Source organism: Panicum virgatum, chromosome 8N, assembly GCF_016808335.1.
Source record: "Panicum virgatum strain AP13 chromosome 8N, P.virgatum_v5, whole genome shotgun sequence".
NCBI lineage: Eukaryota > Viridiplantae > Streptophyta > Magnoliopsida > Poales > Poaceae > Panicum > Panicum virgatum.
Window position 1 is genome coordinate 10339591 of NC_053152.1, and position 26108 is coordinate 10365698.

Consider the following 26108-nt stretch of genomic DNA (forward strand, 5'->3'; position numbering starts at 1 on the left):
ACACATGCATGAAATATTAAATATAATAATAAAAATAACTAATTACACAGATTGCGATAAATTTGCGAGACAAATCTTTTGAGCCTAATTAGTCCATGATTATCTATAAGTGCTACAGTAACCCACATATGCTAATGACGGATTAATTAGGCTCAAAAGATTCGTCTCAACGAGGCTAGTTATGAAATTAGTTTTATTAATGTCCAAAAATCTCTTCCGACATCCGATCAAACATCCGATGTCCAAAAACTTTTCACCAGTGAACTAAACATCCGGTCAAATATTCTAAACTATAGCTATAAAAGCAAAGAAAATACAATCAAACACTTTTAATATAGCCTGTATAATCAATCTGCAAAAGATCCTCTGCACCCTTGAGGCCGTGTTTGGATGAATCCACGAAATTTTTTGCACAAAAAGACGAATGTATGCATGAAGTACTAAACGAAGTTTATTTGCAAAACTTTTTTAGGAATGGGTGTAACTTTTCGAGACGAATCTAATGAGCCAAGTTGTGGAGGTAATTTTGTAATTAGACTTTATTTAATACCCCTAATTAGTAGTCAAAGCATCGTTTCTCTCTCATCAAAATTTTTCCACACTCCAACCAAACATGGGGTGTGTTTAGTTCCCACCAAATTTCCAAATTTTCCATCACATCCATCACATCTCCTATCACATCGAAACATTAAATATAGCAAATAACCCATGCATGGAGTACTAAATGTATTTAAATAAAAAAACTAATTGCATAGTTTTGATGTACGTTGCGAGACGAATCTTTTGAGCCTAATTAGGTCATGGTAGGACAATATTTACCACAAACAAATGAAAAGTGCTACAGTGTGCTACAGTGACTGATGTGACTTTTTCTCCCCATTTTCACCTCATCTAAACACAGCCATGGCCTGAGAGTTTCTGAATCTGACACTCCTACAGTCCGTTGCCGTGGGCGCGATTACCGTTACAGAGGAGGATCCGCCCCTGAATGCTCCCAGTCCCTGTCCATCCATGGTTGACGCAGGAGCCCCCTTTCAAACCACCTTCCATTCCATCCATCCTCCAACGGCTACCTCACCCTCCCCTCCCCACGGTCCAAACCCCGATGCGGCGGCCTCCACCCACCCCAACCCCGTGACCACCCGCCGCCGCTTCTCCGTACCCCACCGCCATGCCCTCCTACGCCCCCGCCGCCGCCGTGCCGCGGCCATCCGCCTCCGCTTCCGCCTCCAGGCCCCGGAACCGGAAGCCCTCCCCCTCCCGGCCCCCGTCCCCCGCGACGGCGCCCAAGCCCAAGGCGGCGGCGGCGGCGGCGGCGGCCGGGAGCACCGCTCGCCGCCGCAGCCCGCTCTCGGACCTCAACTCCAGGGACGCATCGGCCGCGCGCGAGCGCCCCGGGTGCTTCCGCTTCTTCCTCCCCTCCTCCGCCGCGTCGGGATCCAGGTCCGCCTCCACCCCGCGGACCCCCAGGCGCCCGGACCCCAAGCCTCAGCCCGCCGCCCGGAGGCCCGACCGGCTCCCGGACCAGGAGTCGAGGACCCGCGCGGAGCGAGAGCCGCGGAGGCGGGGGCCGGAGCCCGGCGCCGGGAAGAAGCAGTGGCCGGCGAAGGGGCGGCGCCCGGAGCAGCTCGAGGCGCTGACGCCGGAGCAGAAGAAGGCCGGCCCGGGGGCCACGCCGCCGACCGGCGCGACGCCGCCGGTCCACGCGTCGATCTCGCCCGAGGTGGCGGCGGCGGCGGCGTGCGGGTCCGCGACGCCGGCGTGCTTCGCGGCGGGCCACCACGTGCTGCCCGGCGTCGGGGACCGCCGCAAGTGCCGCCCGCGGGGCATCCTGGCGATCGCGGGGGAGGGTGGGCCGGCCGGCGAGGACCTCGGCGCAGAGCCGTCCCGCGCGTCCATCCGCTGGCTGTCCTCGCCGTCGGGGGCCGAGGCCGGGACGTGCTCGACGAAATGCGGCGGCGACGAGGAGGCGTCGATGAACTGGCTGGTGTCCCCGCGCGACGAGGGCGGGGCTGACCTGCTCGAGGACGAGATCTTCGTGCCCAGGTGCTCCTCGGAGGACGCGTTCTGGCGATTCTCCCCGGACTGCACGGGGCTGTTAGGCTCGCCGCTGCTTGGCGGGCTGCTGGACTTCGGCACGCCAGCGTCGGACATGTCCGGGACGATGCCGTCCTCAGGTTTTCTCCCCGTGCAGAAGACGCCGAGCAGCGGAGATAGCATCAGTCCCTTCTCGCTTATCGTCAAGAGGGCGTCGGAGTCCTCTGCCAGATTACACAGTTTGTGTGCCCAGAAGGGTCTGGGCAGCAGCTACCGCAGCTGTTCGGCGGCGGATTTGACACCAATGTCTGGTGAGTCATGGCCTGAAAGTATCAGCAATGGAACACGGTCTGGATTGACAAGAACAGGCAGTCGTCCGATGAAGATGATGGACCCAGTGCTGGAATGCTTTGAGATGATGAGTTTGTCCCCGAGGCCCGGGGATGATGACTATGATGGAAATGGCGCGCTGCCTGCGCCGTTGCCTGAGCTAAGCTTCCAATTTACAGGAGCTCCAATGTCTCTTGAATCAGTAGACTTGTCCTTCTTTAAGAGGTCTCCACGTGACGTAGAATTGAAGGGGAAGGAGACGAGTTTTAGGAAACCGGTCATGTCAGAGACTCGGATCTCCTGGCGAGAAGGTCTTGTTAGCAGAATGTTTGATGTTGGCGACTTGGATTGCTGCAAATGGATATCTGATGATGAAGATTCACCAGTGCTTTCGCACAAGGATGAGGCTTTGCCTGACAGTACCAATTCTCAGACAGGTGGCAACCCGCAGGAAGCATGTGGTTTTGGCTCTATTGAGTTCAATTGTGTCGGTGGTGAACTGAACAACGACAGCAGCAAGGCCTCTTCAAACCCAGTCCCAATTGCCGAGTCCATGAGAGCAGAAGGATTCGAGCTCGTCTCATCCGATGATTCTGACTGGACTCTCTTCTACAAGAATGACTTGTATGAGTCATGAGATGTCTGAACTCTGAACTGCAGCGGGGGGTTTCTCTGTTCAGATGTTGTGTACCAATTGTACTACTAGAACCATCGCAAACACACGCGTTTGTGTTTGCCTCAACCATGTGCCTTTTTCAGCATTTGAAGTTTTGCTTTACATTCTTTGGCACTACATGCAAATCATGTTGGTAGATAGATTTGTTTCTGGAATAACCACTTGTGGTCCCTTTTAATCCACTGGTCATAATTCAGAGAGCTTCATGCATAGCAGAGCTGTTTATTTTATTATTTCTGAACTTTGTTCAAAAGCATTAGCTCATAATCTGTGATAACTGTGGGCTACTGGTTGTGATACTCTCGCTGTTGAGACTTGCTGACTCTGCTGTTAAATAGTAGAATGCAGCTGGTAACATTTACTGAATTTAACTTCTATTGGTTTGTAGATTGCTTAGATATGTTCTATGGATTTAGTTGTTTGAAATTTCAAAGTTGCATGACATCCCTAATATGATATGTCACATGCTTCTTTGTGTTTCTCATGCTGTTACTTCTGCATTTAATTTGCATAAGCAGTTTCTAAATTACTTAGACATATTACATTTTTGAATCTTACTTTTTATACAAAGCTACTTCATAAATTATCCTTGTTTATTGAACCTGTTTATGTTTCTGTAGGTAAAGTCATTATGGATGGAAGAGTTGTGAATAAAGCTGGAACAAAAGTATCTGACAAGTCAGTCATTGAAATTAACGCTGAAGTCCCGAAATATGTATGTAGGTGATGCTCTAATTAATTGGCCAATTATAAATCATTGTGCTTTGAAAGGTACAAAAGCTACTCCTTTCAGAAGCTTACAATCATCCTTTTTTTAAAAAAAAATTCAGAGCGAGACATAAGCTTGAGGCAGCTATCAAAGTATTTGGTATTGATTGTGATGGAAAGATAGCCCTTGATTCGGGATCATCCACTGGAGGCTTTACCGACTGTTTACTTCAGCATTTCTATGGTGTAGATGTTGGCTATGGACAGGTTATAATTCCTTCTTTGAAATTATCTAGCTCCTTCCAATTTATCTGTCAGTTTGAGGAAGTTGCTACTCACTGCAGCACTATGACTCTAAATCTCATTGTGCCCTACTCTGTTTCTGGTGGCTGAAAAAAATCCGTACACATGAACGTGTCTCAGTGATCGAACGTACAAATTTGAGATATCTTTCTCAATTGCCATAATCAGTTGACTTGGTGACACTGGACCTGTCATTTATCTCAATTATATTGGTATGTTTGATGCGCACTGTATTATCATTTATATTTAGCAGGCAGAAGGTTGTCCACTAGGATAACATTTCTACCAAACTCATATCATATTGTACAATATTTTAATAAAGTGAATAATGTTATTTTAATAAACTCATATCATACTGTATTACCTCATTAAGCAGGACCGATCGTTTTCGATGTTATCATATACGTACACAGATATTTCTTCAAGAGAACTCACTTTGCACGGGAATCGAACGACCATCTGTACTATTCCCAAAATGTCAACTTGTACGTGACAAGCAAAATAGAATAATTCAATTTTGGAGATAAAACTATCAAAAGAAAAATAGAGGGGATAAACCTAATTATTCAAATATGCTTCTCTTTCCATTCATTTATCGAATTAAATTGGTCTCTTAGACCAATCTTAGTGCATAGTTTCATAGTTTCATTGCACTGTTAGGAAGACTATAAACTTGGTAACCAAACCGGATAACTGTTATGAGAATGAAACTTCTCTTATATCCATAAAACTCTCCCTTATCTCTCCTCGTAGTGATCTTGTCATATCAGCAAATTTGTTGATGTGCATAACATTCAATGCCATGAAATTTGTACTAGAACTAGCTTTGTATGTGCACCTCCTTATCTATAATCAATATTGCTGTCGTGAAGTTATTATGTCGTGGTCTTCATAAAAGTTAAGGATCTCTTTTGAACATAGAAACGCAAAATATAGGAACAGTGAAAAATGTAGGAATCATATGGAGTAAAACGTGGAAAACTATAGAATTTCAAAACACAGGAATGGAAAGTTTAGGTCGTTTGGATCGTAAGAAAATATGAAACCTTCGCAAATGCTAATGAAACAAGATTCTAGCAGTTCAATCTAATTAAACTAGGTTTACATGCTAAGATATGAGAATAAATTCTTATATATTCCTCTCTCAAATATTTTCCTTGTTTCTTCCTTTCTTTCTCCCGCAATAATCATATCCCTTCTCATCCGCTTCTAATTATTCTTGTTTCTAAAGCTCTCATGTTTTACTATTCAAATGGACAAGACTTTAGACTCAATGCACGGATTCGTCGGCAATAAATCATGAAGCATAGTAACATAGTTAGACCTACTTTCCAGTAGGGCCATCTTTATGAAATATCATAGGAATTTTTTCTTTGGATTCTGTTGGATGTTTTTTCCCTATATTTTGTGAAGGAAGAGAACCCTTTTTCCTTAGAGATGGAAATCAGTTTTTCTCTGTTCCAAACATCTAAATCAGAAAACATTCCTAAAAAATCTATTTATTTAGTTTTTATGAAAATACTCCATTCCAAATAGTCCTTCCATCCCAAAATACATGCAATTCTGAGATCATGCACGCAAACCAATGTATGGTGTGGAATTACAACCCCTTGTCTTTTGTGAGAAGGATCCGAACACTGCTATCTTTTTTTAAGAAGACTCTGGGTACTCTTGTTTTTTTACGGTAGTTAGGTTAAAGTAGCCATTTTTGTCGAACAAATTTTAAACTCTAGATATGCAATTATTTAGGGACGGAGCGAGTAGACTCTAACATGATTAGATCAAGCTCGGCTCGCGGGATCCTCCAGCTTTAGGTGGCAGGCTCGCTCGAGCTCGGCTCATTGGCAGCCTCCCGGCTCCCGCTCAGGGCTCAGCCGCTCAGATTCATCTCCTCCCTCTGTTTGCTTTCCGTTCTCTCGGACTCTTATCCTCCCTTGCTTTAGGAATTATATGGAGTAAAACGTGAAACACTACAGAAGTTCAAAACATAGTAATGGAAAGTTTAAGAAAATATGAAACCTTCGCAAATGCTAATGAAACAAGATTCCAGCAGTTCACTCTAATTAAACTAGGTTTATTCCTTTCTCAAATATTCTCCTTGTTTCTTCCTTTCTTTCCCTTCTCATCCCCTTCTAATTATTATTGTTTCTAAAGTTCTCATGTGCTACTATTCAAATTGATGAGACTTTAAGCTCAATGCACAGATTCATCGGCAACAAATTATGAAGCACAATAACATAGTTAGACATACTTTCCAGTAGGGTCATCTTGATGAAACGTCATAGGAATTTTTCCTTTAGATTCTGTTGGATGCTTTTTCCCTATGTTTTGTGAAGGAAGAGAAGCCTTACCTTAGGGATGTAAATCAGTTTTTCTCTGTTCCAAACATCTAAATCAAAAAACATTCCTAAGAAATCTATTTATTTAGTTTTTTTATGAAAATACTCCATTCAAAGTACTCCTTCGGTCCCAAAATAAATGCAATTTCGAGACCAGACACGCAAACCAATACATGGCGTGAAATTACAAAAATACTCTTTGTCTTTTGTGAGAAGGATTTGAACACTGTCTTTTATTTTTTATAAAAGAACTTCGGATACACTTGTCTTTGATGGTAGTTGAATAAAATTAGTAATTTTTTAGGATAAATTTGAAATCCTAGATGTGCAATTATTTTTAGTACGAACACGCTTAGATCAACCTCGGCTCGCGGGATACTCGCTCGAGCTCGGCTCATTCACAGCCTCCGGCTCCCGCTCAGGGCTCAGCCGCTCAGGTTCATCTCCTGCCTCTGTTTCCCTTCTCTCGGACTCTTATCGTCCCTTGCTGTTCCTTCCCCGGCGGCGACGACTGGGCGAGCGGCGGCGCCATTTATCCTGTCTTCGCCCAGCCCTTTGCCGGCGATGAGCGCATCCTCCAGGTATGCCCGCCCCTTCTCTTTCCTTCTGCTGTGCCAAACGGAGCACCCCAAACCCTAACAAAACTATTTGTATTCGGATCTGAATCCAGTAACAATATACTACCTACTAACTTCGATTTCGTTTGCAAGAATTATCGGGTGTGCATGTGTACACCCATGTTTTATGCTGCCCCTGCTGTCTGGGATTCGGGCAAGCTGCTCTCCTCCTTCCCGTGCATTTGCAGCTGTCAGAGCTCAAAAGATTCAGCTCCCCAAGAAGTAAGTGTTCTAAAAATTCTAATGTATACTTACTTGCTCTTTTCTGATTTGTACCCATGTGTGCAAGCAAGTGTATCTGTCAAATTGATGAAGCCGGTAAAAATGAAGCTGTATCTGGTGACTGGGGGCTGTCATTTGCAAATAAGATGTCGATTTGTAAGTTGGTCATTGGACATAAAATTTATCAAAATCTACTGTCACATAGGCACATAGCACAAAGCTTATACACTGATATAATTATGATTGTGTATTTGTGTCGGAATTTGTTTGGCTTCTGCATTCTTTAGGGTCATCATCTTTGTTTTTCTTTTACTTCTCTAGGAGAGTTGTGCCAGTAGTGTATTTGGAACACCATTATGCGGGAATGTGAGCTCATGGATGTTTCTTGCTACCTTTTTGTTGAATTGTTTATTTGATATGACTTTGTTATTCACTACTTAATGTCTTAATCAAAAGTTAGTTATTCCTGTTTGTGGAGAAAAAATGACATAGTTTCAATTAAAAGGGTGAAGAAAAGAGTGCTAAATGCCTATACTGTGTCTCACATTCATTCTTCTCACAGAAAAAGGCGACTGGATGAAGTGTGCTTGGAAAGGTTTCAACAATATAGTAGAACATACATCCAGTCATGGATTCTTCAAGGTATTCATTCTTTTGATAGATGTATGCATTTCGATACTCTGCGTGAATTGGTTGGATATTTTACATGTTAAGAGTGTCTTCTTATGAGAGCTAGCCAGATATGCTAACACTTGCTTCTTGTGGTGTCCTGTGATGATTATCTGAATTTTGGAAGTAATTGGCTTTATGATTATATTCTGCAATACTCAGTCATGCACTGAAAAAATTAGATAAGTCAGCACCTTAATCAACGGTGTACTTTTCAATGAAAACTAACTTTTATTTTTTAGGCACTTTTCAAATACATACTCGTGGGCTCGTGGCAGTGCATGTTTACTGCTGTCATTTCTCTATTTATATTCTAACATGTTATATTCTGAACATCTGTGTCCATCCTATGGGTTCCACTGGACATAAATGAGTTTCCAGTTCTCCACCACTCTGCTCCTAACCTAAACCTGTTATCCATTTGCTTAATTGGTGGTCAACGACCCCATCCCGTGCATCACAAGCTTCCTGAACCTTTTCCTTCACACAGTGATGAGGTAGTCGAATTTCTCTACATCGCTACTTACGGTTATTGATGAGATTACTTCACCATAGAGAAAACAAATCAATTTGTTATCATTATGTTACTCCCCAAAAAAGAAGCAATCATCTCAGATTCTATCCAAATTAGTAAAAGTGGCTTGTAAGTTTATGAACACAATAAAAAGAAAATATACAAACAAGTAACCCATTATTTCATGTATTCTTGCATTGCTGTTTGTTCCTTAGTACTTGAGCAAGTCATTACATTTTTATAATTTAGAGTCCTTAGTTGGTATTAACTTTTGTTGGCTGCAAATATCTCTATTGGTTTGTAGATTGCTTAGATATGTTCTGTGGGTTTGGTTGTTTGAAATTTCAAAGTTGCGTGACATCCATAATCTGGATAAGCTTGTTTTTTGTTTCTCATGCTGTTGCTGCTGCTTAATTTGCATAAGCAGTTTCTAAATTACTTAGACATTTTCCATTTTTGAATCTTACTTTTTATACAAAGCTACTTCATAAATTATCCTTGCTTATTGAACCTTGTTTATGTTTCTGTAGGTAAAGTCATTGTTGATGGAAGAGTTGTGAATAAAGCTGGAACACAAGTATCTGACAAGTCAGTCATTGAAATTAAGGCTGAAATCCCAAAATATGTATGTAGGTGATGCTCTAATTAATTGGCTTATAAATCATTGTGCTTTGAAAGGTACATAAGTTACTCCTTTCAGAAGCTTACAATCATCCTTTTTTTTCAAAAAAATAAATAAATTCAGAGCAGGACATAAGCTTGAGGCAGCTATCAAAGAATTTGGTATTATTTGTGATGGAAAGATAGCCCTTGATTCGGGATTATCCACCGGAGGCTTTACCGACTGTTTACTTCAGCATGGAGCATCACATGTTTATGGTGTAGATGTTGGCTATGGACAGGTTAATAATTATTTCTTTGAAATTATCTAGCTCCTACCAATTTATCTGTTAGTTTGAGGAAGTTGCTACTCACTGCAGTACTATGACTCTAAATCTCATTGCGCCCTACTCCGTTTCAGGTGGCTGAAAAAATCCGTATGCATGAAAAAACTCATATCATATAGTACAATATTTTAATAAAGTGAATAATGTATTTTACCTTAGTTATTGGAATAGCACATTGCTTTTTTTTCTGTCTATTGTTATCAAGTCTTTTTTTGTGCTAAGAAACTCCTTTCTTTTTGTAGTACTTTCTTGGTATAGTTAGTGTGATATAAAGAGTTAATGAGCTTTAAAATCAACTTCTCAGCAACTGCACAGACAAGCACACAAAATTTCAACAATTATTAGGCATGGGATCAGCTTCATAGAACTGTAGTGTAGAAAACATTTGCAAATTGTGTTTTTCTATTTTTGCCATAATGTCATTTTGTAATTTTTTAGTTACAAGCTTGTAATGATGGTTCAAAGTGCTGGAAAATTTTATGTACATTCTTGTGTTCTGTCCACAAAATTCATTGTTAGTATAGTTAGCGTGATGTAAAGGTTTATTGTGCCTTAAAATCAAGTCTTCTGCCCAAGCGACTGCACAGATGAGCAGGGCAGCTTTCAGGTGTGGTGTGAGATCATCTTCACTGAAGGAGTAGAGGAAAAAATGCATTAGGAAAATGGAGTGACATGCGAATATGTAGTGTAACTATTCATGTATGCTTTGTTTTTCTTTTTTTTTCTTCTATATTTACCATTCACGTTTCTGGATTCATAACAATCATAATTTCTTCCGACCACTCGCTTATATTATCTGTGCAACCTAGGTTATGCCTGCTGTTATCAAAGTAATGAAGGTGGACTCTACGTTGATAACACTTATCAAGCCTCAATTTGAAGCTCGCAGATCACAGGTGAGGTTGAATGGAAAGAGTGATTCATTGTAGATGGAGTTCAGGCTACTTGTTATATTCATAGTAGTAGAGATAAAGTCACGCAAAATAAATATTTTTATTATCATCCTCAGGTAGGAGGTGGTGGGATTGTTCGAGATCCCCTGGTTCATAAAGAGGTAACATTCCACTGCTTTGCTTTTGAACTTGTTCCTATGATAATGTCATAATCATTTCATTGTAAGCTATGATTTCCATTATTTCCACTGTAAATCGCTCTATGGATATGGTGCTTGCAATAGCTTGCCTATTTACTTCTGGAAATCTTATGATAAATTGGTGTGTATCCAAACAACAAAATGCTTTTCATCTGAATCTTTGATTATCCTTAGAGAGGATTCCTTATTTCTGATTTTTATTTTAATCTGCTTACTTTGAATATTGTTTTCCCCACTGAGTCATGACCTGGGAATCATGCTATGTTGATTTATTCACTTCAGGTACTGGATAGAATAATTTCAGGGGTAGAAGAGTTTGGATTCTGCAATAAAGGCTGGATCAAATCTCCCATAAAGGGCGCAGAAGGGAACAAGGAGTTTCTTGCTTGCTTCCACAGGATCCCAATTTCAGAATCGCAACCAGAAGTAGAGACAAAGGCAGAGGCCGAAGCTACATCATAGAGAATGCAGCTTGAAACCTGTAACCAAGGATGATATATCATCAATCAGAACGTGCCATTAAGCATCTGGAAGCTCTACTAATGCTGGAAAGTTCTGTTGGTTGTGTTAGAAAATAGGCCTAGCACGGTCAGTGAGATACCTATTAGAGGTACAAAATTTTGAAGCACGTAATTCTGAAGTTCTAGGGGTTCACTTGCTGTTCCTCGGGAGAGTAAGAACAAAACATGCTGAGAATGGTCAGCCCTTTGTTCATTGTAGAGCATGTCACCTGATTGTGACATACAGTCTATATTGACCGCCCAGTGGCCAGTATCGTATCCTACCAAACACTGACTCAGGCAGTTTTCGTGTATAATTTGTTTAAGGGTCTGCTTGAGGTATGCTCTTTCTCCAGCAAATTTGCACTACTTGCATTCTGTGCCCTTGGTTGCAAATGCGACTCCTTTCTGATTCTGCTAATCTGAATATCTGATCACCTAAACAAACCAGCAAAAATACCAATGAACAAAACTATACCACTAAGAATCTAGTGGTCGTACAATAGCGCAGGTTCGGCGCATAGAAAAATTAGAGGAATACGTGTGTGTGTGCTGACAGTTTCACGTGTATGCATCATTCGTTTGTCTAACATTTGACTCACTAATCTGATTTGCTAATTTCTTCAATAAAAGGGAGCTTAAAAAAGGTATCTAGTGGTGAACCCAATGAGCATTATCTGGTCATATGCGCGGTGCAAATTGACTTGAATGGAATATAAGAGCTTCATTATTTCAGTGGCGTTGACCTTCTCAGATAAGACAAACGATGAGCATACCGGGGGAGTTGACAAGATAAACAGGGGTGATGGATACCTACTGTTTAAATTGTTCTTCTGGAGGGTCCGGTCAACAACTAAAATAAAGAACCATGCATCCACCTACTCCAGATTGCACAAGTGGGTTCCTAGTATAATTAAATGCAGATTGTTGTAGAACCAATGCACATTTTCCTTTGCAAATCCAATACAGTATTTTGTTGCACAAGTGGGAGTTGGCAATACTTTTTCTTGTTTTATTTTTTGCACTTACAGACAATCAAGATTTGTTTTGCCAACAGACGCAATGTCATGAAACGTATAGGAATATTGCGTGTAATGGAAGTAAAAAATATGCAATTAGGAGCTCCTCATTTATCCTCTTGCCCAAAAGTCCATCGAGTGAACTTTGATCAAGCAAGGTGCACTGAACCCCTCTCTCTCTCTCTCCTTCCCTCCCTCCCTCCCTCCCTCCCTCCCTCCCTCTCCCTCTCCCTCTCCCTCTCCTTCCCCCTCCCTCTCTCTCTCTCTCTCTCTCTCTCTCTCTAAGCGTCAAAACCACAAGCAAAAATATATCGTATTTTTCAAACCGTATATTCAAATCAAATCTGACCGCACCACTGTATTTCTTATAGAAAAATCTTCAAAACAAGATCAAATCTGGCCACCACCTGGCGTGTCGATCTTTGAAGCTTTGACCGGCGCCCGGTGATGAGCCGGCAGGTGCATTGGACCTGGAAATTAAGACAAATGATGTTGCATTCTTTCTTTACAGCGTACTATCTACTGGTTGCCTATCTGTATACGCACATCTATCCCAGGCACACCACACACACCACGACACGAGCTCTACCAACCTAACATATTCAGCTCAGATCACGTCGTTCGATGAACGGGACCAATAGATCCCCATGTCGTATTCACCCAGTTGCATTGGCATCACGCTGATGAGCAGCTAGCTCTGCATTCGGCGTCCCTGGAGAGTGGATCCCACTCTTGGTCTCACTCGATCTCTTTCTCTCCCAGAAAAACCCAGAAGGCGACCAATGCAAGGGAGACAGAATCCTTCATCAGCCAAAGTTGCCTCTTAAGAATTTTCTCCAGAAGTACTGATCGAGAAGAATATTACTACTATGCACTACCACACTCCACCATCCAGCTATAACATGATTCGATCTCACCCCTGCACAAATCTTGAGGCATTCCAGGAGGGGTTTGCATTTTTGCATTGTTAGTTCTTGCTCCCAAGGCAAGGGTCAACTTGACAGCAGTATCATCGAGGGTCGGTGCATAGAAAAATGGGAGGGATCTGTGCTGACAATAATTTCACGTGTGCCCCGGAAATCTGGCTGCTACATTGGTTCTTCAGCATATATAGTATTTCAAGCATGTACTGCTCCCGTTTGTACTTTTCCTATATTGTGATAAATAAACTTCAAGGTCAATGGCCCCTTCTTAAGATCTGGTCATCTGGATCTTTTGCACGCTTACAAATGAAGCCATTGTTCTGATTAATTACTTAAGCCCCTGACCTTCTGCAAATACGCAGAGATCAACATCATCAGGGCTCCTTTAACAATATTAAAAACAAGATAGATACTATCTAAAAACTCGACCCAAGGGGTACAACGGATCCACTATATCTCAGTAAGAGGAAGCAATCAGCTTCCCGGTCGAGAAAACCCCTAACCCTGGCCACGCCAGCAAAGGTTTTTTTTAACCACATCCTGAAATTCACTCCCACGGGGAGTTGAACCCAAGATCTAAGGAGTGCTACAAGAGATCAGTTCGTCTCTAGCTGATAGATACTGTCTGATAGATACTAGCTGATCACCTTCGTCTTACTGGAGAGGTCCGCATTCTTGTGGCAGTGTTCGATGTCAAAGAGATCCCAAAGATGGCAGATATCTGCGTCAATAGAAGCATATATCGGGTCTATTTCAAGGTTGAGGAAGTGGTACTTGATGATCCTTTCAACCCAGAGGATGATGACCTACTGGGTGACGATACTGATACTGGAATGAATGATGATTCGCGTCGCGGTTTCGATGGTAATGGTGATCACCACATGGCAGACGCCTCTCAGGATGCCGCTCCACTGCCTGAGGCACCTAATGGTCAGCAATCTGGTAAAACGGTCCCAGGAATTTCTCAGCAAGAAGCCGCCTTGATTGATGAGGTACTTGACAAAACTTGTGAGAGGTTACTGAAGGAAATTAGTGTTAAGATCATGGTGGAGGCGAATGGCGAGGATAGACCCTATTCCCCGCCAACAGAGGAGGAGTACGCGAGGTTCCAGGCTATGTTGGAAGCTTCTCAGCAGCTGCATACAAGGCCCCAGGAGCGAGGTGTTCCTACTGTTTCTGACTCTGGTGATGGGTGTCTTCCCGCCACCGCTTCTAGCTTTGTGGTGCAGGTACCTGACGAGGAGGAGGGGTCCTTGGTTGCTGCCCCGTTGTTTGCGGACAGTGACCAGGACCTAACTGTTGGAGTCTCTGCGGAGAGGGCGGTTCCCACTGGGGGAGACACTCTGGCGCCGCACTCAGCAAGCGACACCCTGGCGCTGGCGAGCGATACCCTGGCGCCGCTCTCGGCGTGTGGGAGCCTGGCACTCGCCTCTTCCCCTACGGCCGCGGGTGGGACCCAGGTGTCACCTGCCTACTCTTCAGCGCTGGGTGGGGACCAGGAGTCCCCTGCATCCTCTTCGACCACTAGAGTGCGCCAGCCGACCCCCGCCCTTTCTTCGTTAGAGGGTGGGGGTGGACCAGCGCCTGACGTCGTCCCTACTCCAGCACCACCGACAGCTGATCCGATCAAGACCACCAAAGCCCGAAGAAGCGTCAGGAATAAGGACAAGGCGGATGAACACACCCTACACAAGACTTCGCGAGTGGCTGCAAAAAAGAACCCTGAACGGTACATCTTTTACCAGCTTTTCAGATTCGCATGTTATTTCAAACCTTGGTAGGGTAGGCTTCAAATTAGGCCAAACTGATGAATTAGTTAAAGCTTCTTCTGTCAAAATTAAAAATCTAGAAATAGATAGGATGGTGGTTCTGGCTAATCAGAAAAATATGCAACTTAAAATTGAATAAATTACTAGATGTTAGTGATGATGAAAGGGATGCTAGATTTGAAGCAGTTCTCAGCCACGCGTGTGGTAATCTAAATGAAAACTTGTAGGACCTGGAGTTGGATTACATTATTGATCTCTCTCCAGTCCGGCGGAAGAAAAGGTCTAACGCTGCCAAAAATTTTAAAAATGGCAAAATCCCGAAAAAACCAAAAACCCCTTCCAAAATTGTGATCAAATGAAAGGGGTTTTCTGGAATAGCAGAGGTCTAGGTGACTTGGCTAAACACAGATTTTTATCGGATTTGGTCAAGGAAGAGCAAATCAGTTTCATAGCTCTTTCTGAGACTGGTAGAGACGAGTTTCCAGATTGCATTTTAAAAAACCTCTGTGCGGGCCGGGACTTCCTTTGGTATAGTATGGCCCCTCATGGTCGATCTGGAGGCATTCTACTAGGTGTGGATCTGCAGGTTTTTGATATTGGAGCCATTCCAGAGCGTATTATATGTGAAATTTACCTTGCGTTGCAAAAACGATGGCTTCAAATTTGTGCTATATACGGTTTATGGCCCAACACAATATCAAAACAAGCAGGAGTTTTTGGTTGAATTGGCAAACACTTGCTCAAAAGAGACTCTTCCGTATTTAATTGGAGGGGACTTCAATATTATGAGAAGGCCAGAGGATAAGAGCTCCGGGGTGTTTGACTTTAAATGGCCAAACTTGTTCAATGCTATTATCGAATGTCTTGAGTTCAAAGAAATTGTTATGTCTGGGCGCCAATTTACTTGGGCGGGTCCTAGGGACAATTCGATTTTTGAGAAGCTTGATAGGGTTCTGGTTAGTACAGATTGGGAAGTTAAGTTCCCCTTATCGATGGTAGAACCTAGAGAATGGGAGATTTCAGACCATACTCCTCTAATTCTTAATACTGGTGCATCCACTCACCACTCTGACCAACGTCTTTTTAAATTTGAGAGAGGATGGTTGATTAGGGATGGTTTCTACGGTATGGTTGCAAATATTTGGCAATCAGAAACAACTGGACGTACTCCTCTAGAGAGATGGCAAAATAAAATTCGTAGGCTCAGACAACATCTTAGAGGCTGGGCCAAGCACACAGCAGGAACATACAAAAAAGAAAAGAAGAAGCTTCTAGCTCTTTTAGAGGAGCTAGATAAGAAGGCTGAAATTACCTCTCTTTCAGATCAAGAGGTTAATTTTAAGCACTATCTAAAAGAAAGGCTAGTTCTCCTTTTGAGGGAGGAAGAGATTAAATGGTATGAGAGAGCAAAGGTGAAAACACTTCTAGAGGGAGATGATAATACAAAATTCTTCCATCTAGTGGCTAATGGAAAACACCAAAAACAACATATTTATAAACTTGAAAATGATCAAGGAGTTGTTATTGGTGATGCCCAGCTTAAGAGCTATATCACTTAGTTTTATAAGGACCTGTTTGGGCCTCCGGATGATTCGGACATTACACTTGAGGAAGATCGAATTCAGGATATTCCTCAAGTGACACAAGAGGATATGAGATGCTCACTAATGAATTTACTGAGGCTGAGGTCAAAAGTGCTGTTTTCCAAATGGAACACAACAAGGCCCCTGGCCCTGATGACCTTATGGCTCTTTTTGCGGACTTCCATAACGAGGATTTGAACCTCTTCAGTCTGAACTTTGGAATCATTACACTAATTCCAAAAGTCCAGGAGGCAACAAAAATTCAACAATATAGACCTATTTGCGTCCTCAATGTTAGCTTTAAAATCTTTACTAAAGTATCTACGAATAGGTTGAACAATGTTGCCCAAACAGTGGTGGTGCCTATGCAGATTGCTTTCTTGTCAGGCAGGAATATCATGGAAGTAGTCATCTTACATGAAACTATCCATGAACTGCATACCAAAAAATAAAATGTGGGTCATTTTCAAAATTGACTTTGAAAAGGCCTATGACAAAGTAAAGTGGTCATTCCTTCAACAAAAACTACACATGAAAGGGTTTTCTCCTAAATGGTGTAGATGGGTTGAAGGGATGATTTCTGGTGGAAGTGTGGGGATCAAAGTTAATGACGAAATTGGTCCATACTTCCAAACTAAGAGAGGGCTCCGTCAAGGAGATCCTATGTCACCCATTTTATTTAACATCGTTGCGGACATGTTGGCCCTCATCATTAAGGGGGCAAAAGACGATGGTCAAATTAGAGGGGTCATACCTAACCTTTTGGATGATGGTTTGTCTATCCTACAGTATGCCGATGACACCATCATCTTCATTGATCATGACCTGGAACAAGCTAAGAATCTTAAACTGTTACTCTGTGCTTTCGAACAGTTATCCGGGTTAAAGATTAACTTCCACAAGAGTGAAATTTTTTGCTATGGGGCAGCTAAAGAGATGCAGGATTTCTACACTGATCTCTTTGGTTGTAATGCTGGGGAATATCCTTTTAGATATTTGGGAATTCCAATGCACCATAGGAAGCTACTCAATTCTGAGTGGGGTAAGGTTGAAAGATGTTTTCAGAAAAAACTCTCTTGTTGGAAAGCAAAGTACCTGTCTTATGGGGACCGTTTGGTATTGCTAAATTCGGTACTTAGTAGCCTACCCATATTTATGATGTCCTTTTTTGAAATCCCAAAAGGGGTACTCAAAAATCTTGACCATTTTAGATCAATATTTTTTTTGGCAAGGTTCTTCTAATAAGCATAAGTTTTGACTTGCCAAATGAGACATATTATGTCGCCCTAAATATCAAGGTGGACTTGGTATCTTAAATCTGCAACTGCAGAATAAATGCTTGCTGGCAAAATGGTTAGTTAATTTGCTTAATACCAATGGTATATGGCAGAGCTTACTAACAAATAAATATCTAGGATCCAAGTCTCTCACGCAGGTACAGGCAAAACCTTTTGACTCACATTTCTGGACAGGTCTTATGAAGATCAAAGATGAGGTTTTTGCCAATGGCTCCTTTAATATTAAAGATGGGAGCAAGACTAGGTTTTGGGATGACGTATGGGGAGGTCAAGTGTCATTCAAAGATAAATATCCATCACTCTACAAGATTGTGAGGCATCCTCATGCGACTGTGGCCAGTGTCTTGGCTACAAGGCCACTAAATTTATCTTTTAGGAGGGCTTTGGTGGATAACAAACTGATTGAATGGCAAAACCTTGTAGCTCAGATCGCACAGTTTCAACTAGTGGGTGGGTCGGATACGTTTAGATGGAATTTGACCAAATCAGGGTCTTTCACTGTTCGATCTTTGTACCTGCACTGTTTAGATAGACAACCGCCTTTTAGACATAAGATGATCTGAAAATTGAAAATTCCTCTAAAGATTAAGATTTTCCTTTGGTTTTTTCAAAGAGGGATACTTTTAACTAAAGATAATCTTGCTAAGAAGAGCTAGACAGGAAGTCAAAAATGCTGCGGATGTAATAGTAATGAGACTATAGAACATCTATTCCTGCACTGTCCTTATGCAAGAATGGTTTGGAGGATTATCTTTAATGCTACTGGTTTAACGCCACTAGATCAATTCGCCATATGTTTAATTCTTGGCTATCTAATCAATCTAAAAAGATTAGGAATATCATCTGGGTGGGGGTTGCTGCTGTTTGTTGGGCGATTTGGAGATGTCGCAATGATATTATTTTTAACAAAATCAAAGTTAACTCGATTTTGCAGGTCATCTTCAGGGAACTTATTGGTTTTGTTTCTGGGCTCAGTTGCAGCGCGAGGCGCACGTCAAGGATGCTTTCTCCAGCTTGAGCAAACTTCTTGAGACAGTGGCTCTTGATTTAGTTAAAGGAGGGTGGAAGCATGTCTATCGCTTCCAGTAGTTCTGTGTCTTTCTAGAGACTGGTGTGTCCTTTTCTGTTTTTTTGCAAACTTTTTTTTGGCTGTGTATGCCTCGTCATAAAGGCCGAATTGTTATCCTTTATCTAAAAAAAAGTTGTCTTAATTTTCCTGAGCCTAAGTCAACAGCTAATCTCATCGGCCGTGCTAGCGCTAGAGTGGAGGGTGGGTTAGCCGGGGCATAAGAACCCCAGTGCCTAGCATATCCTGACGGAGAGGGTTACTCTAGCCTCTAGCCCCTCTCTAAGTCAACAGCTAAAATACTTTTCAAAAAAGTCAAGAGCTAAAATAAGAACCGTCCACCTAATCGCAAGTGATTCAACCTTGAGGATTTCTTCTATTGGTTGACTCCAGATTTGCACATATCTTTGAATTTTGTTCTCCTTGAACAACTAGTTCTTTGTATACAATTTAAGTGTAAATACACAATTCTAGATTCAACGAACAATTTCTTTTCCGAACATTTTTATTGTGTTTATTACTCGATCATCTAGTAGTCTATCTTTCCACATATGTGACAGTAAGTTACAATGTTGTACAAAAATGGAAGTAAAAATGCAAATACTGCATATATTGTGCATTGCATTGCATTGAGTGCAATTCGATCAAACATTTCCATGACACAAGAAATGATTTTTTTTTCTTTTTTGCATCGAGCATATTGATGTGACTTTTCCGGGAATCAAGAATACAAGAGAAACGATTCAATGTACTTGCGCTCTATGGCTATCTACTCAATCTGGTCTTGGTTGCATCATTCAGACATGCCTTACTTTGCGGCCATATGGAAGTACCGTCAAACATGAGAAGGGACCACGGAACTTCCGTTGTCTGCCTAGTTGCCAAGTGCATGGACCAAACATATTCTTCCAAGAGAAGCATCTACCTGCAATCATGTCACGGCTTGTTGAGTTCTGAAACATGAGGCGGTATTGGCCACCATTGCCGTGTTATACAAACTAATCTTTTGTAGTCAATGCTCTGGATCATTAATTTTTGTTTGTTATATGAAGAATTCTAGATATTCGCCCAAAAAGATTTTATCTATCGTGTGATCGTGTCATCATATACGGGGGCGCACTTATATATATATATATATATATATATATATATATATAATATTTATAGGTTAGCTACCAGTACTCTCTCCGTTCCAAATTATAAATTGTTTCAGCTTTTTAGATATATAGTTTTTTTATTTATGTATCTAGATGCAGCGTATCTAAGTGCATCTCAAATATTATTATTATGTATCTAGAAAAATTAAACAACCTACAATCTAAAACATAATCTAAAGCAGAAGGAGTGCAATACTTGCGAGCAAAGATTTCCATTCATACGTAATCAGGAGTTCCCTGATCTCGTCGCCAACTATCACGGCGACGGGCAGGTCGCAGCCACATCTTTTCCCCTGCAAAGGCAGCATCGGTATTGTACCAACCTGAGCCGGTGCATTGAACTTCGGTGATGACAGGATCTATCGGAGTGCGTCACACATCCCCCAGCAGAGACAGCCGGGGTGTTGCGTGTAAATGCGACGATGCCTTCCCTTAATTATTCTTAGAAATTGCGTCACACTTCCATTATCTAGCTAGGACTACTAGTAGCATGAATTCATAGAGAGGGGGGCGTGGCGTTCTACTCTAGCTTCGGGACTTCATAGCCGTGTTTGATACTGTATCAAACACCAGCCTTTAGTGCTCACTCCAGCCTTTTGCACATGTGCCGTGTTTGGTAGTGTTTTAAGATGAATGTAATCTACACGTTTTGGTTATGACCACCAATATTTCAAAATGAACTTTTTGAAAATGTTGCTAATAGGTGTTTCAAAATATTAGAGATTGTGGTAAGTGAGGGCAATAGGTACCCAAAACCTGATGGGTTTAATTTATTAGGGTACACGGTACGGATATGGTCAATTTTCTTACCCGTGGGTTTGTTATTAATGGACACAAAGTCATATCCATCAGGTATATGAATACGGGTTTGTTCCTATGGTACCTAAATTAATAAACTTATGAGTTTTTTAAACCCCGTCCAACCTAGTGCAACCGATATTTTAATTTATTAGTAGACAATGAACATCTTGCTTATTATGTATTTATATACACTATAAACTTGATGCTTATTATATTAAACTTGTTGGTAATGGTAAAAACTAGTATAGTATCGTGTACCTGTGATTGACACATGGGTACCTGTTAACCCGACGGGTACAGGTTTGGAAAAATTTGAAACCTGTCATGGGTATTGTTTTTTTAACCGATTTAGAATTCTTTTCATGGGTTTGGATTTAGGATAGCAAACCCAGTGGTAACGGTTGCCATTCTATGGTATAGGGATTGACAATTTGCACATAGCGCGGTAGATCAGCCTATGCATGTCTCCATGTAAAATTAGCCTTCTAACCATGAAGGTGGTGTGTGGATATAGGGAAATGAGGGTTGGGATAGGGATATGATGGTTTGTATAAATCTTTTCCAATGTTTGGATTTTGGGTTTGGGAAATAAAGGGGCTCTAGGATAGGGATATGATGGACTCATATCCCACTATTCATATCCCAAATAGTGGGGCTTGTGATATAATGTATAAACTTACAAAACTGCCCTCATACCTAAAGAACACATGCATATAAGAAAAGGGCACTTCAGTCATTTGTTTAATCATTTCCCATACCTAATCTCAACATCCAAACATGGAAATAGGATAAATTTATTATTTCCCAATCCATAACCCACATAACCATAACCCAATATCATGTCCATATCCCTTTCCACCGTGCATCCAAACGGGACGGTCATCTAATTAATTAATCAATTGATTTTTGCAATTTTGTGCAATCTTCTGCTCAAGAATCAATGGTGTCAAATAGGACTCTTGCTAGTTTTTTTTTTGAGGGCAGGACTCTTGCTAGTTGGGTTGTGTTTAAGTCTATAGCTATCTATGTATGCTTATTTTCATGATGACTAACGCTTCCAATTTCATTTTCCCCTGTCGCTTTCATGGAAAACAGTTGGGAATTAAACATGTGCTGTAGCCACGCTACCTGCTCCTCTGCCATGACAAGTATGGCAAGTATGTCCCCCAGCAACTTGAACCTTGTCATACATGTTTTGTGCTGCTGCTTGTTAGAACAGCCCCATGTGACCAAATTGCCCATTGGCAACTTTCAAACTCAAACTATGATATTGAAATCGTCCAACAGGATCCCGTGCATGTATCATTTCGCCAAAATCTAGCTGACAAGGACAATGGACGAATCAGCTTTGCTGAATGCATGCTCCCTGTCTCTTTTTGCCTGTCGCTTGGGAACCGTGATGCCCTCACAAACATGCTTCCCAAGTGACAGATAAAAAGAGAGAGGGAGTGCATGCCAGAGTTGAAAATTTTTGCCCTTCTAATTGTGTTTTACTCAGATTCAGAGTAGTAATGTGACATTAAGGAATAACCTTTTACGGTTAAATGCTCTGCAAATAATTAAAAATAGATGAAGTTATATAAAATTTGGTCTGATAAATAAGTGAAATTTTAATGTAATTATTTCAAGAAACTTATTTACAATGCATTGTTCCTCCCTTCAGTCACGAATAAGTGCAATTTTGGAGTGCCTACATATTATTTTTTATGGGTTGAGTCTTGGTATTTGAAAATTGTAAAATCATATTAGTCCTGAAATAGTAGAAGTATTTTTTCCTATGTTGTAAATGTGTTACAACAAAATTAGTAGTCAAAACTGCGTTTTGAAGATCGTATCTGTGTGATGACCGGAGGGAGTACTTAGCATATTTACGTTCTTGTGGCAGAGGATTAACGTGCTTGTGTGGATCCCATCCCATGGAGATGGAATTACTAAGGAAGTAAAGAGTCTGTATTCTGCAAGCAAGCGAGCGACTTTCACCTGAAAAAGGAGGCCTTCTAGATGCACAATCACAAAAAAGGCGGCCAGGGGAGATGAACCCTTGAGCAGCAAAAATATCCTCTCTAACTTTCCAAAAGTGGTTGAAAGATTATGTAATTAACATTACTACCACAATCCAGAAAGAGATCAAGAAAAAAGCATTTGAATTTTATAACATCTTGATTGGAGCGAACTTGACATTTATTTTGGCTCTTGTTGACACTCAAAATTGGCACGATAAAGGTTTTCTGGACAATCTGGGCAGACCGGTCTGACCTCTCCTCTAAACCGGTCATACTGGTCTAGACTAGTTTGTTAAATTGCAAATTGGACTGCACCATTGCGTAGATCTCGTCGAGACGATCGAAATAAATATATAGAACGTCCAATTCGGGGTCCGGATGAGGGAGTTATGCCTCCTGGAAGACCTGCACCCCGGTCTGACCGGTCAGACCGGTCCAGAGACCGGTCAGACCGGTCCGAAACGTCCAATCCGAGTTATGAGTTGTATTTTGACACGAGATTTGATAGGGTTCCGACTCCTAACGGGTACAGACCTCCCCACCCTATATATATGAAGGGCCACGGCCGATTGAGGGTAATCCCAATCGATTCACACATTTATCCTTTACCTTTTACCTCCAAACCCTAACTTTTCAATCTCATCTGCTGTTCTTCGCTCGTCTCCATGGCGTTTGATGGCGTTCTGAGTGGTCTGCCGACCTTAGAGCAACCCTAGATCCACGAGCTCTAACGGGGTCCCTCCCGAGCTCGGGGTTTTAGGTCTTCGCGGCGTTCTCTGTAGAACCGGTCTGACCGGTCGCCATAACCGGTCTGACCGGTCTGTGCGCAGGGGGCCCGTTGGTGAAGATCGTGTCGACGATCAACGCGCGTTCTAGCGCATTCGAGTGTGTTGGCGCAAATTAGTGTCAACACACTTTTTGGCGACTCCACTGGGGACAGATTAATCTGGTTTTTAAACCGATCTAATCTAGTTCTCAAAGAAGATGGGCGTCATCACCGACCTCGACGACGGCAACATCTCCACATCTATCGAGGAACTTAGAGAGAGGAGCGCCAAGAGTACTTGGTGGTCAGGGAGCACTTCAAAGCACAATTCTTGAAGGGATTCAAGAAAAATCAGCAAGGCCAGGTCACGAGGGTTCAAGACTTTGTGATGCCCTCCTTCACGCTCAAGAATAAGCAAGTCGAGGTAATAAGCAATGTAAGCACTTCATCTTCCGACTTGTTTAGCCAATTATCATCTATTATGGATAAGAAAATTGCTGATATATATAAGCCCATGAATGATTTAAAATATCAAATAGATATCATGAAAAAAGGCAAATCTGTAGATGATAATTGTGCTTTCCAAACTGCTAATTCATCGGCTACGCCAGCATCTGTTCAAGAACCACTATATGGAATGACGAGGAACTATTTTGCAGGGCAAACATCACCATTGCAGCTGGTACAGCCGAATGCGGCTAGACCGGTCAGACCGGTCCAACAGACCGGTCAGACCGGTGCGATGGTGGTCAGCCCAGTAACATCTACACCGAACACGTCTACTCCTTGCTCGGCAACCCTTAGCCGAATCAATGAGATGACAAATTGTGTGCAGCCTTTTCCTTCACAAAAATATGGTCCTCCACATGAACCGATTCTTGTTAATGTACATGGAAATTCTATGGGGCATGCACCGATAAGTTCGGTTCAGACAATGGTACAAGATAATTCTATAGAACATCGTCTTACTTCTGTAGCACAAGCATCCACGAGTGGTAGTTGCAAAGCCGACCCCGCTAGGTTAAAAGAGGATCCGGCTAGTGCGATGAAAACTAAATTCGGTGTGGATATAGGTAATTCTACATTATACCAAAAGCCATATCCTCCTGAATTTGATTTAGTTTCTTTTCCTGCTGGTTGGTGTGTTCCTGATTTTGTGAAATTTAGTGGTGATGATAATAAAGCACCTTGGGAGCACATTGACCAATATATCTTACAACTGGGAAAAGCTGGTTTTCATGAGGCTTTGCGCATTCGCTTATTTTCATTATCTTTGACCGGAACCACTTTTTCTTGGTTTTCTTCATTGGCCCCGAATTCTATTCAATCTTGGAATCAGTTGGAACGTAAGTTTCATGATCGTTTTTATAATGGGCACAATGAAGCTAAACTGTCGGATTTGGCATCGGTTAGGCAATGCCAAGATGAGCCTGCTTCGGATTACTTCCGAAGGTTTAAAGATATCAAAAACCGATGTTTAAATTTAACAGTTTCCGAAAAGGAATTGGCTGATTTGGCTTTTGATGATTTGCGTTCTTATTTGAAAATGTTATCATTGGTGAGCCAAAGTCGAAAAATGTCAATGACAAAGTTTGGGCTAGGGAAGTAACGTTGGAGAAGACTCCTGATGGAAAGGAGTCACTGAAGATCACTGTCAAAACTTCAAGGCCCAGAGGGCAAGAGAGTTCCTCACAAGGCACGAGTCGGCCTGCTGCCCAGGCACGACCGGTAAGACCGGTCAGGCAAAAAGCCGACCCAGAACTTTCAAGTCTAAGCACTCGGAAGAAGGTACTAGGAAGGTTAATGAGTCAAAGGTACATGTGAGTTTTACAAAGCAGAAGCTCACCTTTGCTCAGCTACTGAACAAGTACACAAAGACCATTCCAAAAGATCGGCCACTAAAAAAAGAACCAAGTTTACCTCCGCGTCAAGGCAAGCATTCTTCTACTAGGGGAGAATCCAGCAAGCGTAGGGGTGATATCGCTACAGCGTTCCCTCTTCAGAAGATGTGTACTACCACGCCATGGGTGTCACCGGCATCGGGTTTTTCTTGTCCTACATGGGGGCATGAAGGAATTTGGATGTATTATTATCCGATGCTATGCCCACCATCTCACCGTAGAGAGGAGGATCACAGGAGGCCTATGTTCGACAAAGTGACACGACCAATGTACGACCGATTGGGACCCTACCAATCAGGTCAGAGGTGGCAGCCTGCACCGGTCAGACCGGTCACCACTGACCGGTCAGACTGGTCTCATCAGAGGCCGGACAAAGTTCATTCTCCAAGACAGGTTTACCGTGTCAAGGAGAAGAAAGAGAATGTACAACCCACTATTGATCTAGAGAAGGCTAAAGCTGATGATGTTGTGCAAATCGGCGATATCAAAGTGGTTGTCAATTATACGGGTACAAGACCAATGGTTTTTGGTAAATGGGTCAATCCTTCTATCCAAAGGCCGATCATGGCTAATGATCATGAGGCCAGCAGCAGTAGCTCAAAATCAAAGTACTTTCAAATAAGATGGTGTCCTCCAGGGTTGACTCGTACTCAAAGAAGGAAGCTGCAACGCCTACGTGCTCAGGAGAAGGAGCAGGAGTTCAAGAGGCTGAGGGACTAACAATTCAACCACAACAAACCAATGATACCTCAGGGCAAGGTATGGAGGGTTAAAGCAGTTGACCAGCTAGCACGACCGGTCGAACTGCCTCAGGCGACCAGTCTGACCGGTACAAGCGACCGGTCTGACCGCCCAGAGCAACCGGTC

At 42.2% G+C, this 26108-nt stretch overlaps 2 protein-coding genes and 1 long non-coding RNA gene across 9 annotated transcripts; all 3 read left to right on the forward strand.

Moving 5' to 3' along the window:
• The first annotated feature begins 1016 nt into the window (after window positions 1-1016).
• Window positions 1017-4402, forward strand: LOC120685563. Of its 7 annotated transcripts, none has more exons than XM_039967561.1 (3): window positions 1017-3113; window positions 3664-3766; window positions 3874-4402. In XM_039967561.1, exon 1 carries the CDS (start codon window positions 1172-1174, stop codon window positions 3002-3004), a length of 1833 nt encoding a protein of 610 aa, XP_039823495.1. In that variant the 5' UTR covers window positions 1017-1171; the 3' UTR covers window positions 3005-3113; window positions 3664-3766; window positions 3874-4402. The 7 variants fall into 7 exon arrangements, with proteins under 7 accessions (XP_039823495.1, XP_039823498.1, XP_039823496.1 ...); XM_039967564.1 differs by having other exon boundaries at window positions 3664-3762; XM_039967562.1 differs by having other exon boundaries at window positions 3664-3758.
• Window positions 4403-7249: 2847 nt separating this feature from the next.
• On the forward strand, window positions 7250-9014 carry LOC120685565. The gene is made up of 3 exons (XR_005679635.1): window positions 7250-7388; window positions 7795-7874; window positions 8946-9014. It is a non-coding gene; the product is annotated as an uncharacterized LOC120685565 (long non-coding RNA).
• A 456-nt stretch (window positions 9015-9470) lies between these two features.
• On the forward strand, window positions 9471-11315 carry LOC120685564 (putative rRNA methyltransferase YqxC). Its single transcript, XM_039967565.1, has 4 exons — window positions 9471-10061; window positions 10172-10258; window positions 10372-10416; window positions 10738-11315. Exons 1-4 carry the CDS (start codon window positions 10035-10037, stop codon window positions 10915-10917), a joined length of 339 nt encoding a protein of 112 aa, XP_039823499.1. The 5' UTR covers window positions 9471-10034; the 3' UTR covers window positions 10918-11315.
• Window positions 11316-26108: the final 14793 nt, after the last annotated feature.